Source organism: Bos mutus, chromosome 1 (genome assembly GCF_027580195.1).
Source record: "Bos mutus isolate GX-2022 chromosome 1, NWIPB_WYAK_1.1, whole genome shotgun sequence".
NCBI lineage: Eukaryota > Metazoa > Chordata > Mammalia > Artiodactyla > Bovidae > Bos > Bos mutus.
The window spans coordinates 73,111,298-73,126,527 of record NC_091617.1 but is presented as its reverse complement, the minus strand read 5'-3'; the positions used below and the strand labels follow the sequence as shown (position 1 = coordinate 73,126,527).

The following is a 15,230-nucleotide window of genomic DNA, read 5'->3' as shown; positions in this document are numbered from 1 at the left end:
AAAATTCTCTCACATTTGAAAAAGGAAATGTATAAATTGAATTTCCAATCTTACAGTGATCTTTTAAAGGTAAAGTGTTCAATGTTTTTTAAATACTTGAAGTCAAGACTAAACAGAATGTCATCTCCTGACTAGTTTAAATTTAAAAAATGAATAAATTCAGCATTCTTTTTAACCCTCCCATCTCAAAAGAATAATAGGTGTCACGAATCCATGTCAATTGCAATTGCAGCCCAGTTTTTGAAGTCAGGATTTTATATAACTATAAAATATCACCATATCCCAGAGATAAGACTTACATCCAGGCACCTATATAATTCTGGAATATCAGCAAATAGAATGAATAGACACACACTCAGCTGTACGACCAGCACAAGGACAAATATATCTGAGGAAATAAGAATACAAGTTATCATTTAGAGAAATCTAAGTAGAAAGTCTCACATTCATTGACAGATATATACTGATTAACACTGCTTAGATTTACTTGATTTCTTCATCCAAATAAGCATAATAGATGAAAAGTACTCATTTCTATGAAATGAGTCTCACTTCTACAATTTTTTGCATGCCTTTGAGTTAAGTGGAAATTTTAGCATGCTTGCTATATGTTTTAATTAATAAAAATGGGAAATAACAGCATACAGGGTAATATTGACAAAATATGTTTTCAATAAATGCCTTGGGGATATCCAAATCTCTTTAATGCAAATCATTTGCAAATACAAATCCTTTTCTGGAAAAAGGGAGGGCTGTAAATAAACAGGACAGCAGCAGCAGGAAATGTTTAAATTGCAGTCATGTGGAGGTCAGCACTCCACGGGTTCCTCACCCCAAGAAGGGCAAAATAACTTTCTCTGAACAGAGGATATTGAGTCTTCAAATTGTGCTTCTACATTTTCCCACTTAGAGAGGGAGTGATGCTGTATAAATATATGTCTCTTACCAGATCACTCATGTCTCCTAACATGCTCCCTCACCCCCAGCCCAGACTGTAAGGAGATGAGAGGTACTTTGGTCATCAGCCTCAATGATCTATAGTCAAGATCCCCCAGACTGAACCTGCTCCCAGAACTGCCAATCACACAGACCACCTGACTATTGTACTGTACACGTCATAGCCATGTCCAATTGAGTGCTGTAATCGTTCTTCTCACATCCTCTGAGATGAATTCTGATAAGCAGAGAATTAAATGCGTCTTCCCAACTGATGGTAAAGAATCTGCCTGCCAGTGCAGGAGATGCAAGAGACGCAGTTTCGATCCCTGGGTCAGGAAGATCCCATGGAGAAGGAAATGGCAACCCACTCCAGTATTCTTACCGAGCATATCCCATGCACAGGGGAGCCTGATGGGCTACAGTTCACGGGGTTTTACAGAGTCAGACACGACTGAGCACACACGCACAAGGTTCCCAATTCAGAGTGATCCCATGAAAAGATACCTAGAGACATTTCTAGTGAGGGGAAGAGGTGGATTAAGAAATTCTAGCATTTTATGCAGCTTTGACGGAGGTAGCAATAAACCAGGAGGTGAGGCTGCATGTGTTTACAGAGCCCTGGAGTGGAAGTCAGAAGACCCTAGATGAGCACCAACTCTGAACTGCACCTTGAGTGAGCCAGGCATGTCTGTTCTCCTCTCCAAAGAATGAGCTCTCTCCTCTGATTTGGTATAATTCTACTCACAGTTTTTGTATGTGGGCTGCCTAAATGGTTTTCCTTTAGAGAAGACAAGAGCCACAATGATGCAGTTGATTGTTCCCAAGAACCATATAGTAGTGTTCTCAAAACTTGTGAAGACACTATTAGTTCCATTCTTTACTGGAGCAGTTGGAGAAATGGTTAACTTTGAAATGGTGTCATTTTGCACTGTGCAGGCACTAAAAAGGAAATCGAAAAGGCTAATGAAGTGAGGTGACAAGCGCTTCTGAAGCATATGTATTTACACGACTCTGTGCCCCCCAAGGCTTCTATAATTGCCTACACTTTGGGAAGAATATACTGAAAAGTACAACAGGAAGAAATCAGCATGTGTAGACCTGTATTTTGGGTAGATGAATAAATGATAGATAGATAAACAGGTTCAAAAAGTTACTTATTCAATAAATTGGGCATGAATCATGTATTAAACCTATGCGGGAGGAAAAGATGTAAGTCATGACTCTTTCCTCTGTTTGCTTAAGATTTCTGAACATTTACAAGAAGGATGACTGTACAATTGATTGTCCAACAGGCACAGATTTCAATAGGAAAGGAAAAAATTTAACCATTTCATTGAATTATCAAGCTTAAAATAGGGCTACCTAGCTAAACTATAATGTATGCTCACCTTAGATATAAAAGATGGTCATAGTTCAATATCATACAAAATGAGTAAAGAGAAATACCAATGAATGAAGCCACCAAACAGTGCTACAGAGACACACACTCTGCATGCCAAGGGCATTAAGGAAGCCAAAACCTTTAACAGAATGAAGATCCATTTGCCTCTCGACACATGGGCCAGATGATGTTTGACAGAAGTTGGAATGCGAGAATCTAAGGCTGTGATCTTACCTGTGTATCCCCAAGGAATACCAAGGCTGCCTCTGAACCAGAATGAAGCCCACAATGTGCATGGCGAGGCTGAGAAGAATGTTGAGAATCACAGAGAGCAGCAGAGGTGGGGAGATCAGCCGTCCTGCTGGTCTGAAAGGCACCAGCTTGGGATAGGCACCATTCAAATTCACTACAAAACAAATTCAGGTTTTATATGGTATATGACAGGAGGCAGTTTTTGCATTTTTCATCAGAAGTATGGTATAACTTCTTGGTCCCACGTATTTAAAGAAACTGACAAATTGGAATATATCACAAACAGAAGGAATAAAACAATGAATGCATGCAAACTTAAGTCATATGAGGAATTCTTAAAAGAGAAGACATAGAACAACCACAAGATACCTTTTTTTCCCCCTAATGAATAGGCAAACTATTAAATTATAGATGAGGAAGTGATGAAATGAGCACTCTCATATACTGCTTGTGGAAACATAAATTGACACAAAAATACCTTCTGCAGGGCAATTTGGCAATAAATATGAAGAGACTGAAAAATGTTTATAACTTGCGACATAACTATTCCACTTCTGGAAATTTATCCTAAGCTAAAAACATAGAGATGTAGGAAGATGTTCACCACAGCATTGTTTACAATAAATTGTGGTACATCTCTACAATGAAACAACATGTAATCACTGAGAAGTAGTGCTTTCAACTACTAATAGCAAAACAAGGCATGACATTAGCAAAATGGCAGATTAGGTGGTTCCAAGATCTCATCCCTCCACAGAAACATTGAAAGACAAAAGGAAGGTGTCAGGACCAGCCTTGTCAGAACTCTGAAAAACAGACAAAAGTCTCCAGCAACCAAGCAGATGCTGAATCAAGAAAAAGATAGCTTAAAAATGGGAGGAAAGCTTTGTGCCATTTTCTACTTGCCCTTGCCCCACTCCCTCCTTAGTTTACTGGCAACCTTGAACAAGGTTGTCTGCATTCCCAGCAGGGGATCCTGGTCCCTGGTTACAGAAGGGAAAAGCAAACTTTATAGACAAGTAATTACGTGTGTCAGTTCTAACCTGTCTGGGGACTACCTGAGGACTGTGCAAGGTGTTCGTCTCTCTTTCATCTAATACAAAACTTAGTAAAGGCAGAAAAGCACCATACACTGCTTGAAAACATTGTAAAGCTAACAAGCTACCCACAGTCACAGGGAGCAAAAAATTGCAGTTGAGACATAAAATAACCATTTGTGGCTTAGAAAGAAAAGTTAAGGAGCATTTATTTGGAAAATTATAGTATTCAAAAGTACTTGTGCCTTTGGAGAATGTAGAAAGTCATGTGCATGCCAAAATGAATGGTCAGGAAAGACCAGAAAAGACCTTAAGGTTTTAAGCCTGAAAAATCACTCAACTCAGCACAAGCTTGGTAATGTGTTGAAGTGCCTCAGTACAGAACCAGTCTGCAATACTGGGAGAAGTATTTCTTTGTTCATGTCATGGGATTCAACTCATGGATATTTCCATCAAAATATTAGTTGAACAAAAGCTAAAGCAATAGAGATTTTATTGACCACGTGTGACAACTGATCCAAATCTTTGAAAAAATAGTTTAGAAAAGTTACTAAATAAATGGACTACTAAAGCCATCAAAAAGCAGCAAAACAAAAAACATCAAGACTTAGGGAAGGGAAAGAATCTGATTCCAGAGTTACAACATTAGAATATTTAATGGAATAAGATAAACTGACAAATTATTTCTGAGAAATCCCAAACATTGGACTTACTGGGAAAAGACTCTAAAATAACTGTCTTTAATATGCTTAAAAACTAAACAAAGTCAGTCAAATAATATATGAGCAAAAGGAGGGTATTAACAGAAATTTTAAAATGAAGCAAAAAGACATTCTTTTTAAAGAACCCTTTTTAATAAGTTCTCTTTATTGACATACTCATTTTTGACATCAGTAAAGGTAATTACTTAGACAAATATAAAATCCTATATTATTCCAATTTTGTCTTTTAACCTCATTTTTTTATTCCTACATTATCTAAAAGACAAATGCAAAAAAAATTAAAAATAAAAGACAAATGCATAGAAATAATTATATATGTATGTTACTGAGCACAAAATGGATAAAGATTTAATTTGTAATAGCCATATAAAAGGAGACAGAGCTATAAAGCAGGAGTTTTTGCCTGCTACTAATGTTAATGTACCTATTCAACTAGATTGTCATACATTTAGCTTATTACATGTAATCCCCATAATTATATATTATATAATAAAAGATCTACAGTTAGCATCACACTCAAGGGTGAAAGATTGAGAACTTTCCCCTTAAGATCAGGAAGGAAACAAAGATGCCCACGTTCACCATTGCTATTCAACATTGCATTGGAAATTCTATCTAAAGCAATTAGAGAAGAAAAATAGATAAAAGCCACTCAAATTGAATGAAAGAAGTAAAACAATCTCTACTCACAGGTGATATGATCCTATATTTTGGAAATCCCAAAGAATCCACATGAAAACTACTAAAGTTAAAAAATGAATTCAGCTATGCTGCAGGATCAACACAATAAAAAAAAAATCAATTGTGTTTCAACACATCAACATAAATGGATAAACAAGATGTGATATATACATATATATAATGGAATACTATTCAGCCATAAAAAGAATGAAGTTCTAATGCATGCTACAACATAGGTGATATGGAAGTATTATGCTGAGATAAGCCAGAGACAAAGGGACACATATTGAATGGTTCAACTTATTTGAAACGTTTTGAATTGGCAAATTTATAGAGACAGTGAGTAGAGCAGAGGTTATGAGAGACTGGATAGAAGGGCAATATGAATTATTTCTTATTAGGTAAAGAGCTTCTGTTCAGGATGATGCAAAATGAGAAATAGATAGTGGTGATGGTTGAACACTGTTGTGAAGGTAATTAATGTACCTGAATTGTATACTTAAAATGATGAAAATGGCAAATTTTATACTATGTATAATTTAATACAATCAAAAAGGTTGAAAATATTTAATGACATTAAAAAGTGGGCATAAAGGTAAACAAAAAGAATCAGGATGCAAAATAATATAGAAAACATAATTCAAATACATGTATATGTATAGACATATATATGAAGGAAATATGTCAAAATGCCTCCATTGGTTAGCTCTGGATAGTAGAATATAGGTGGATTTCGTCTTTGTTATATGTTGTAATGTTTTCCATTTTATTTTCACAATGAATTATATTAGTTAATTATATTAATCAATCATAAAAACATTAAAGAGTCAAGTATATTTATCAAAAAATAGATAAAAATCTGGAAATATTTGTTATGGGCAAGAGAAGAATCACAAAAAGAAAATGAGAGCTGTTTTCAAATATCTGAAGGACTATTTCGGCATAAAAATCAGATTATTCTCTGTCTTCCCAAATGGCAGAACTGAGAACTGAGATGGGTGAAAGTTACAGAGAGACAGAGCTGACTTGATGTGAAGGATTACTCTGTTAACAGTAAGGACTGTCCAAGAATGTTCTTATGGTAGATTTAACAAATATTTAATGAGCTCCTCTGACGTGTCAGGCACTGTCAGAAGTACTGGGAATACAGCAGTGATCAGGGTAGATCAGGTGCTGTTCTCATGCAGTGTACACACTGAGAGAAGGAAAGCAGGCAAAAAAAGATAAAAACAGAGATTAATGCCATAATTTCAAACTGCAGAAAGTAGCATGAAAACAAAGCAGAATGAGTGATGGAGAATAACTGGCTTGGTCACTGTTTAAATGACCTTTCTGAGGTGGTGACATTTAAGCTAAGATCTGACTCTAAAGAAAAAGCCAAAGCCATAGGCAGTTCTACTGGGAGAGTATTTTAGGCAAAGAAAATAGCAAAAAAAAAAAAAATGATGCTGAGGTGACCACAGTTGGCAAAGTTCACAAGACAGAAAAACCAGGGTGTCTAGAACAAGGACCTGAGTTGCAATATGGTTAGAGGTGAATTTAGAGAAGTAGGCAGGAGCCGGCTCATGTAAGATTTCAGACTTGGTGGAAATAGAAAGGATGACAACAAAATTTACATGTAAAAAAAGTAACACTTTTACTATTGTGTAAAAGGTAAATTGGGGTGAAGAGAAAGCAGCGAGAGTGGAAGCAAGATCAATTGTGAGGGTTATCACAGAAATCCTTAAGTGAGGTGACATGGCTTTGTGACCATAGCTACACTGGGGATGGCAAGCAAGGAGGCAGGGTATTTTTTGGAGGCAGAGGCAACAGGAATTGCAGATATATTATATGTAAAGGTGAAGAAAAAAGGAAAATTAAGGATGACTCTGGGTCTTCAATTTGAACAACTTGCTAGATTGTGGTATTATTTTAATAGAATGTAGATTTCACGAGGAAAAGAATTTTTATTTTTTTTCCACTGAAGTATTTTAATTGCCTACTACAGTAAGTAGTACAAACCAGATAATCAGTAAATATTTAATAATTTGTTGACTCTCAGGTCTGATGAAATAAAATGTTCTGTTTGGGCCTCTGAAGTCTCCATACTGTTAAATAGCTAAGATTAGATGCTTAGCAGCTGCATTTCCAGAGCTTGGGATAGACATCAAGGCTAGAGACACAAATTTGGGATTCATCATCATATGGGTGACATTAAATTCATAGAGTTGGCTGAAATCACTTTGGGGATGGTGTAGATTGAAAAGACAAGAGAACCTAAGAACACGCAAGCCTTGAAACACTCTGAAAGTCAGAGCACAGGTAGGTGGCACAGTGGTAAAGAATCTGCCTGCCTATGCAGGGTACGCAGGAGATGCAAGTTTGATCCCTGAGTCAGGAAGATCCCCTGGAATGGGAAATAGCGACCTCCTCCAGTATTCTTGCCTGGGAAATTCCATGGACAGAGGAGCCCGGCAGGCTACAGTCCATGGGGTCGCAAAGAGTTGGACACGACTAAGCGCACATAAACACACACACACATACTTTAAGAAGCAGAGGCCAGCGAAAGAAATGGGGAAGCTGTATTCTTTAAAGCAACAGATAATTCAGGAGTAAGTGGCATCACAAAAACCAAGAGAAGAAACCTTTTAAAGAAGGAGAGTGCTGTTGAGAAATTCAAGAACAATGAGGAAAGAGAAGTGATCAGTATTGTTGACAGCAAGGAAGTCCTTGGTGGACTTGACAAGAGCAGTGTTGGGGAAGTGGCAGCAGAGGTGTGGATAGTACACAATGGTTGCTCTCCTTGAGTATGTTCTCTGAAAGCAGAGCTTTTGAACAAAAATTTTTAATGATGAGTTGGTGTGATAGCTGTTAATATGATGATGAGAAGGCATTAGAGGAAATAGTGGAAATAGTGTGAAAGCAAGTCCAGGAGCCATGTGGAAGAGGCAATCTAAGACTGGTACATCTTTTTAAATGAAGTATAGTTGATTTAACAGCGTTGTATTAGCTAGTACAGCAAAGTGGTTCAGTTATACACACACACATATACATTTAAAATTCTTTTCCATTATACGTTATTATAAGATATTGAGTACAGTTCCCTGTGCTATACAGTAGGCCCCTGCTGTTTACCCACTTCACATACAATAGTGTGTATATTCTGGTATTTTTGAATGTATGAGTAATGTGGACCCTCCCAGCCAGTGGTGGCTAGAGCCGCTCATACAAGACCACAAGAGCCAACTGTGGCGAAGTTCAAAAGTCAGTTATTAAACACAGCCATTATTAAAATAAAATTATATAAAAGAGCAAGTAAATAAATATCTTAAAAACAAAGATAATGAATACTCAAAACTGACAACGTCGCAATGATTTTACTACAATGGCACCCCACTCCAGTACTCTTGCCTGGAAAATTCCATGGACGGAGGAGCCTGGTGGGCTGCAGTCCATGGGGTTGCTAAGAGTCGGACACGACTGAGAGACTTCACTTTCACTTTTCACTTTCATGCATTGGAGAAGGAAATGGCAACCCACTCCAGTGTTCTTGCCTGGAGAATCCCAGGGATGGGGGAGCCTGGTGGGCTGCCGTCTATGGGGTCTCACAGAGTCGGACACGACTGAAGAGACTTAGCAGCAGCATTATCATTGTTCTTGAAGTTAACAATGGAGATTGAACTTAAAAGTGTGTCACATCTGTAGCCATTACATCATGAACAATTGTTTTTTAACTGAGGAAATATCCTTCCAGTTTTCAAGAATTGTTAGTCAAATTAGCAAACAAGTTGCTCACATGACTGATGGGATGTGATTAAAGTTTCACCATAAGGCTTTGTTGTTTCGCTCATTCAGGAAAAGAAAAACATCAACCAACTATTGATGGTTGATAAACCATCAAGAGTTTATCATCAACTAAACATCATCAACCATCACATTGGAACTATTTCAGTCATCAATCACAACTGTATAGTGACTAAGGATACAAGATTTTGATGAAACTCAGTTAAAGCATTCTGTGAGAATCAACTGGTTAAATGGAATTTGCAAGAAAGAGTAATGTATATTTTATTACTATTTGTTAATTGTTCACTACTTATTTTTCTTTTTAGTAAAGCTCATAGTAAACTTATATGCATGAAAGTGATAGTCCCTCAGTTGCATCTGATTCTTTGCAACCCCATGAACTGTAGCCCATCAGGCTCCTCTGTCCATAGAATTCTCTAAGCAAGAATACTGGAGTGGGTAGCCATTCCCTTCTCCAGGGGATCTTCCCAAGCCAGGGATCAAACCTCCATCTCCTTTATTGCAGGCAGATTCTTTACTGCCTGAGCCTCCAGGGAAGCCCAAACTTATATGCATATGCATGTGTGTGTGTGTGTGTGTGTATACATGAAGTGGAGTGAAAGTCACTCATTCGAGTCTAAGTCTTTACGACCCCATGGTCTATATAGTCCATAGAATTCTCCAGGCCAGAATACTGGAGTGGATAGCCTTTCCCTTCTCCAGGGAATCTTCCCAACCCAGGGATCCAACCCAGGTCTCCCTCATTGCAGGCAGATTCTTTACTGGCTGAGCCACAAGGGAAGCCCAAATTTATATACAATTTTTGAAGAGCTGGTTGGTAAATATTTGCCAGGAAACCACTGCCTCCCACCAAGCAGCAGCACAGGTTCAGAATCCAAATCCATTCCACTGAATGTTAGAATCTGGCTGATTGAAACAAAATGACAGTAGCATTAGAGATGGCAGTGGACAGATTTGGTCTATTCAACTACTTGGGAAGTTTGACAATAAAGGGGACAGCAGTGTATGGTGGATTTTGGGTCATGGAAGAGCTTCTTAAAGAAAGAAGATACAAAAATATATATGTATACACTGACTGGAATGATCAAGTAGACCAAAGAAAAGTTGATGGTGGAAAAAAAGACTTTTTACAGAAACAAAATCCTTTAGGAGGTAGGGGCAGGTAGGATTAAAAGTACAAGTGGAACCGGTGGCATTCATATGTAACAGAGAAAAGCAGAGAATATGGTCAAGATGATGGTTAGTGGTCAGGTTGGGGAAAAAATCCCACATCAGGGAAACTGGGGAGACAATTCACATATTATTGATAGTCGGAGGTGTGGGTGAGAGTAGCGTAATGGCAAGATTACATTTAATCTCCGTTCTAAATCCTGAGAGGCTAGGATTGGAAATGGAAACCATGAAAGCCATTTAGCTTCTATAAATTGGGCACATTTGGACAATAACTATACTTAAAAGCACATGGAAGACAGTGTTTCTGATTTTCAAAGTGCTTTTTTTCATTTTAAATGTTTAGCAACCCTTTATAGAAGCTCTATATTTTGTGGAAAACAGTAAAATAACTAGCCAGCTTTTCCTTGGATAACACTTGCTTTCAACGCTTAAAACTGAAGATTGTTTCCTCTCTCTCTCCCTGCAGACTATATCCCTTTGAGAACAAGGCACGCGTCACTGCTGCTATAGCGACTGCCTCTCATGGTGGACCAACCCTGCAGGCAGAGAGGGACACAGGTGCAGGGCAGCATCTCCGAGAAGAAAATTTAAAAGATGTCTTACTTGTTACACCAATAATAGTTGTAATGGCCAGATCCTGGAACAGAAACTGGTAATTTGAAAGGTTGTTTGTCTCCTGAAAATAAAAATGAAAGTGGCTCAAAACAGTTAGAACTTTCTGGATGAAATGTGATATAAACTGCACTCATTTTCTCGTGGCAACATAGGATTTTCAATTAGAAGACCAAGGCGATATGGTCAGGGGCATGGTCATGTCAGCAAGAGTATCAAAGACAAGCCCGTGAACTTCTCCCTAATCAGAAGGGACACCGCTGTGTGCTTTCTGGGCTGGTCCTTTGAACATCTTTGTCACTCCTTGTTGAGGGGAACACCTCACTCTACCAGATTCATCTCTTCTCTCTGTTCTACTTGTTATCAGAAAGATTGGAGTTTGGTCTGGCACAACAAAATAGGACTTTCTAAACGGTAAATGAGAAATGGGGTGATCTTACCTAAATTTCATCAAGGGAAAATAAGAATAACTAAACCCATGATTTGCGTTCTCGGGTGTAGAAAGTCCTGATAAAGCATGCTGATATTCTTAAGAAAAAAATATTCAGGTATTATTGATTTCAAGGAACTTGCTTCCTTGCCCCCCAACCCCTTCGTGAAAAGGCAATGAGTACCCATTATCTCTACTTTTAACTCTACTTTTGAGGATAATGAGTTACTGGGATTCCAAAATATGGCCAGATTTCTGTAACCAGCCTTTCTTTTTTCAGCCCATTCATCAGTGAAAGGAAAAGGACTTATATAATCTGAAAATAACAGAAGTAAAACCTTCAACCCAGGAGCAAGAGGGTAAGACATAGAGGTGAATCTGGATACCTTCAGCACAAGTAGAATTCCCTTTCTCAGGGTTAGTCAATAGAAGAAGCCTATAGGTTGAATTCACAAACAGGTATGTCTTTTCTTTGATATTTTGTTAAATAATAAAAGCTATCACAAGATCTATGTACTTTGGGGGATATGATATGCCTATTTCCAAATCCCTATATTCAAGGAATCAGTGATATGCTGCTTTGTACTAACTTATGAAAGTCAATTGCTAAATTTTCAGGAATTTAGTAAGTTAGTTGTTGTGTGTGCTTAGTCGCTCAGTCATGCCCGACTCTTTGCAACCCTTTGGACCATAGTCCATCAGGCTCCTCTGTCCATGGAATTCTCCAGGCAAGAATACTGGAGTGGGTTGCCATTCCCTTCTCCAGGGGATCTTCCCAGTCGAACCCTATCTCTCACATTGCAGGCGGACTCTTTACCGTCTGAGTCACCAAGGAAGCCTGAAATATCCTATTTGCACTCTTTCTTTAAAAGGCATTGCAGATTGAAAGTGACCACTACTTTTAGCTCTCACTAACCAAGAGACTAGGTCCCAAGTCATACCCAGTAGAGCAGCAGAACACCAACATATTGAATCATGCTGTACAAAGCCATGTACTTAAACATGCAAAATGAGGTGACGAGAGCGGCACGGCCTTCCCTGCATGAGAAAAAAAATGAGAAAGTAAAGAAATGAAAATCACAGGAGGAAATGAGGTCAGTTATCCTGTGCTGTTCAGCTGAGCTCAGAAGAAAAAATCAAAGCCTGATAATTTGATTGTTTGTCTAACAGACTGGACAGTCTTAAGCCAGTGGGAATCAGTGGTCAGTATGCCAGATTTTCAATGAAGACTAATTCCAGTCCAAGGTCCACCAGCCTTTGGTCGAGCTTTAAAGCCCAGATATGGAATTACTTTTGTCCTGTCTGTGAGCATTATTTCAGCTCCGAGTCAGGAGACTTGAGAAATAGTCCCAGAGTTCATAATTATTCACTAATGTGACTTGGAAGTTCATTTTCCTCCTCTTGGTCACAGTTTCTTCATCCGTGAACTAAGGAATTTAAATAAGATTGCAGGTTTGGGGGCTATTTTCATGCTCCAGGTGCTAAAGGGGTTTGGCAAACATCTCATTCAAATTTCATTTGGCAGTCCCAACTTTTTCTAAAACTGAACTAAAATAATATGCACACTCAAATAAGGCTTGCATCCAACTTAAAGAGACTGGAATCAATGAGCATGTTCATTTGTGTTACTGTTAATTGATTTTGAGTAAATGGTATAAATTTAAAGCTTAAAATAGATTACTTATCAAATATCACTTTTATCTCTTTCATTTTGGGAAAAAAAGAAGAATTTAAATTTACTTCTGGTTGGAATAGTTTCCTGGGATTCCAAAACCTGATCCTCAAATCAAACCTCTTCCTCTATCAGGGCTTTACTGCTGTAGTTAACTCCACCTAGAAGATGGTTTCTCCTCCTCCCTCACCTCCTGAGAAAGGTGCCCCGACACAACCACATCTGAAGAAATTGATTCCATCACCTGAGCTATCTCATGACTTTTCACACTATTCCTGATTTATCTGTGTATGTGTTATTGTCTGGCTTCTTCATCAGAAGAAAGCTTTGTGAGATCAAGGAATGTTTGATTTATTTGCTTCTGGATTCCCAGTGCCTCCAACAGTTCTGGGTACTGAGTCCCTGCTTTATAAATACTTGTCGAGTGCATGAATACACTTTTTAAATGGGGAGGAGCTAATCAAAACATTATTTTAATGTGGTGGAAGGAGTATGACATTTGTACATAAAACATATTGAAGCAAAATTAATTCTAATACAATCTTCAATCTTATATGGCAGTGAGCTTGGCTACATGAAGTTCTCAGAGTCTCAGGTTCTTTGTTTGTAAAAGAAATAATGACCATCCCTACAATCCCAGGCTGGCACTTCATAAACTGTAAACACATACTAGTTATAATAACCAAAAGCAGCCACAATGCTCACCATCTCTATTATTCAAACAAAACGCAACACAAGTACATATTCTGGGATGGGGGAGGAGAACGAAGCACCAAGGGAAACTGTAGTAGAAGCAGCAAAGAGGAATAAATATTCTGGAAACTGGGGATAGGAAGGATATTCCAAAGAAGTTTAAAGACACAAGAGGAAAGGAAGACAGATAGGGAGGAGAGGGTTTCTGTAAATCCTCCATTAAGAAAGTATCTAAGGAGATACATTCAAAACAATACTAACAGTATGACTACCATTTTCAAAGCAGCAGCAAGTTCCAGATTCCAATCTTCTAAAAATAATCTATTCAGTGGTTTTCATTAGAAATGCCACTGCTTTCCCAGGAGGTAAATCCACCCCAAAGTAGAATCTTTGCTTTCTCCCACAAAGCACCCTTTCCACCCAGGGACACACATTTCCCCTGGTTTTTGCAGAATAAAGGGATCTACACCTAAAAGTCAAGAGAGGTTAAAACAATGCTGGAGGAAAGTACCTACTTACTTGATAAGATGAGGTACACATTCAATGTTTGGAGTTTTGGAGGTAAAAGGCGAAGCCACAGACGCCTCCTGCTCTGATAAAGAGACGCCCACGTGAGCCATTTTCAAAGCCTGAAAGCAAAGAGTCAGCTTACTGTCTACTCACATACATCTCTCCTGAGGCTGCATAAGAAAGGCTAGTTAATCTGGCCACAAGGTGGCTTGTAGGCCCAAGCTCTGGCCAGAAGATGATTATACTTTGCTCTGCTTACCACATAAGAAAGGATGTCACTCCGACACCTAGCCAAAGAATCTGGAGCCAAATTCTACTCCATTCAGTCCATACTGGTCATTGAGTCATTGTGTGGCTCTGGTCCAAACCTTCCCAAATCCTCCCCATCAGTTTCTCCATCAAGAGGAATGGAGACGGTACATAACCCCAGAGATGCTATCTCTTATTGGTCTTGGAGCAAATACAGTTGAGGGCAAGACGATGGCCCCCCACTGGCAGCTACTTACCCCACAGTCATTGGCTCCATCACCACACATACCTACAAAGTAACTAAAAGGGAACAAAGTGTCAATTGTAGAGGAGATCAAAGCAATCGTACCTACTAATTGTTCTAATTAAAAAGATAAAATAAACTTTATTACTTAAGACTCAAACTTATTATTTATTTTAAGGGAGATTCCCTAACAGTCTGGTTTGACCAAAAGTAGAGTTTGACTCAGCAGTTCCTGAATGGATTAAGAAAACCAACATAGCCGTCCTAAGTCCAGGTGCTTCAAGGAGACCCTGCACTTCACTATCTAGGAGGCAACTCTGTCAGCTGTAAAACAGGAAGTTCATCATTATATGACAGCATGGCATGGTGGGAAGGGCACAGGATTTGAAACCAGGAGATCTAGATCTTTGACCTGTTAACTTTCCATTTTGACTATCATTCATCTCCCCTACAAAGCATTATGAGTATTCAGTGAGGTGGGGCATTCTAAAATGATAAATAAAAATTAGTTGTTGGTAATGTTTAGTCACCAGAGAGGAAATCCACTGTGTCAGCAGTCACTTGAGTGACTCAAAAATGGGCTGCCAGAATCAAAAGTTGAAGAAACAAAATATATCTCTATTTCATGATAGATTTTCAAGGCTGAACGGATACTGCTATCTTGAATTGTTGATGGAAATAGTCTGCTTTTTAAGGCAGGAGCAATCTGACAGTGTTTGCACAATTTGCTGTACTTCTCTTCCACACTGCTACCTAAGACAACGAGTTTACTGCAGAGGTTTTCGGCCATGTTCAGAAGAGAGGACTGTTTACCCTTTCAGTGACTGAATGAAGTGAACAGGAGCAGGA

General features: G+C 38.5%; 1 protein-coding gene across 2 annotated transcripts in view; it reads right to left on the bottom strand.

The window, feature by feature from the left end:
- Positions 1-15,230, bottom strand: part of ATP13A4 (ATPase 13A4) — a 125,913-nt gene that overhangs the window by 12,122 nt on the left and 98,561 nt on the right. The window contains exons 22-28 of one of the 2 annotated variants that reach the window (XM_005903388.3): positions 14,395-14,437; positions 13,898-14,007; positions 11,955-12,051; positions 10,575-10,647; positions 2,555-2,726; positions 1,685-1,878; positions 300-388 (exon numbers count right to left, since the gene is read on the bottom strand). In XM_005903388.3, coding sequence (XP_005903450.2) covers positions 300-388; positions 1,685-1,878; positions 2,555-2,726; positions 10,575-10,647; positions 11,955-12,051; positions 13,898-14,007; positions 14,395-14,437 — 778 coding nt within the window. The remainder of the gene's footprint in view (positions 1-299; positions 389-1,684; positions 1,879-2,554; positions 2,727-10,574; positions 10,648-11,954; positions 12,052-13,897; positions 14,008-14,394; positions 14,438-15,230) is intronic. The other variant, XM_070371637.1, reaches the window with a different exon arrangement.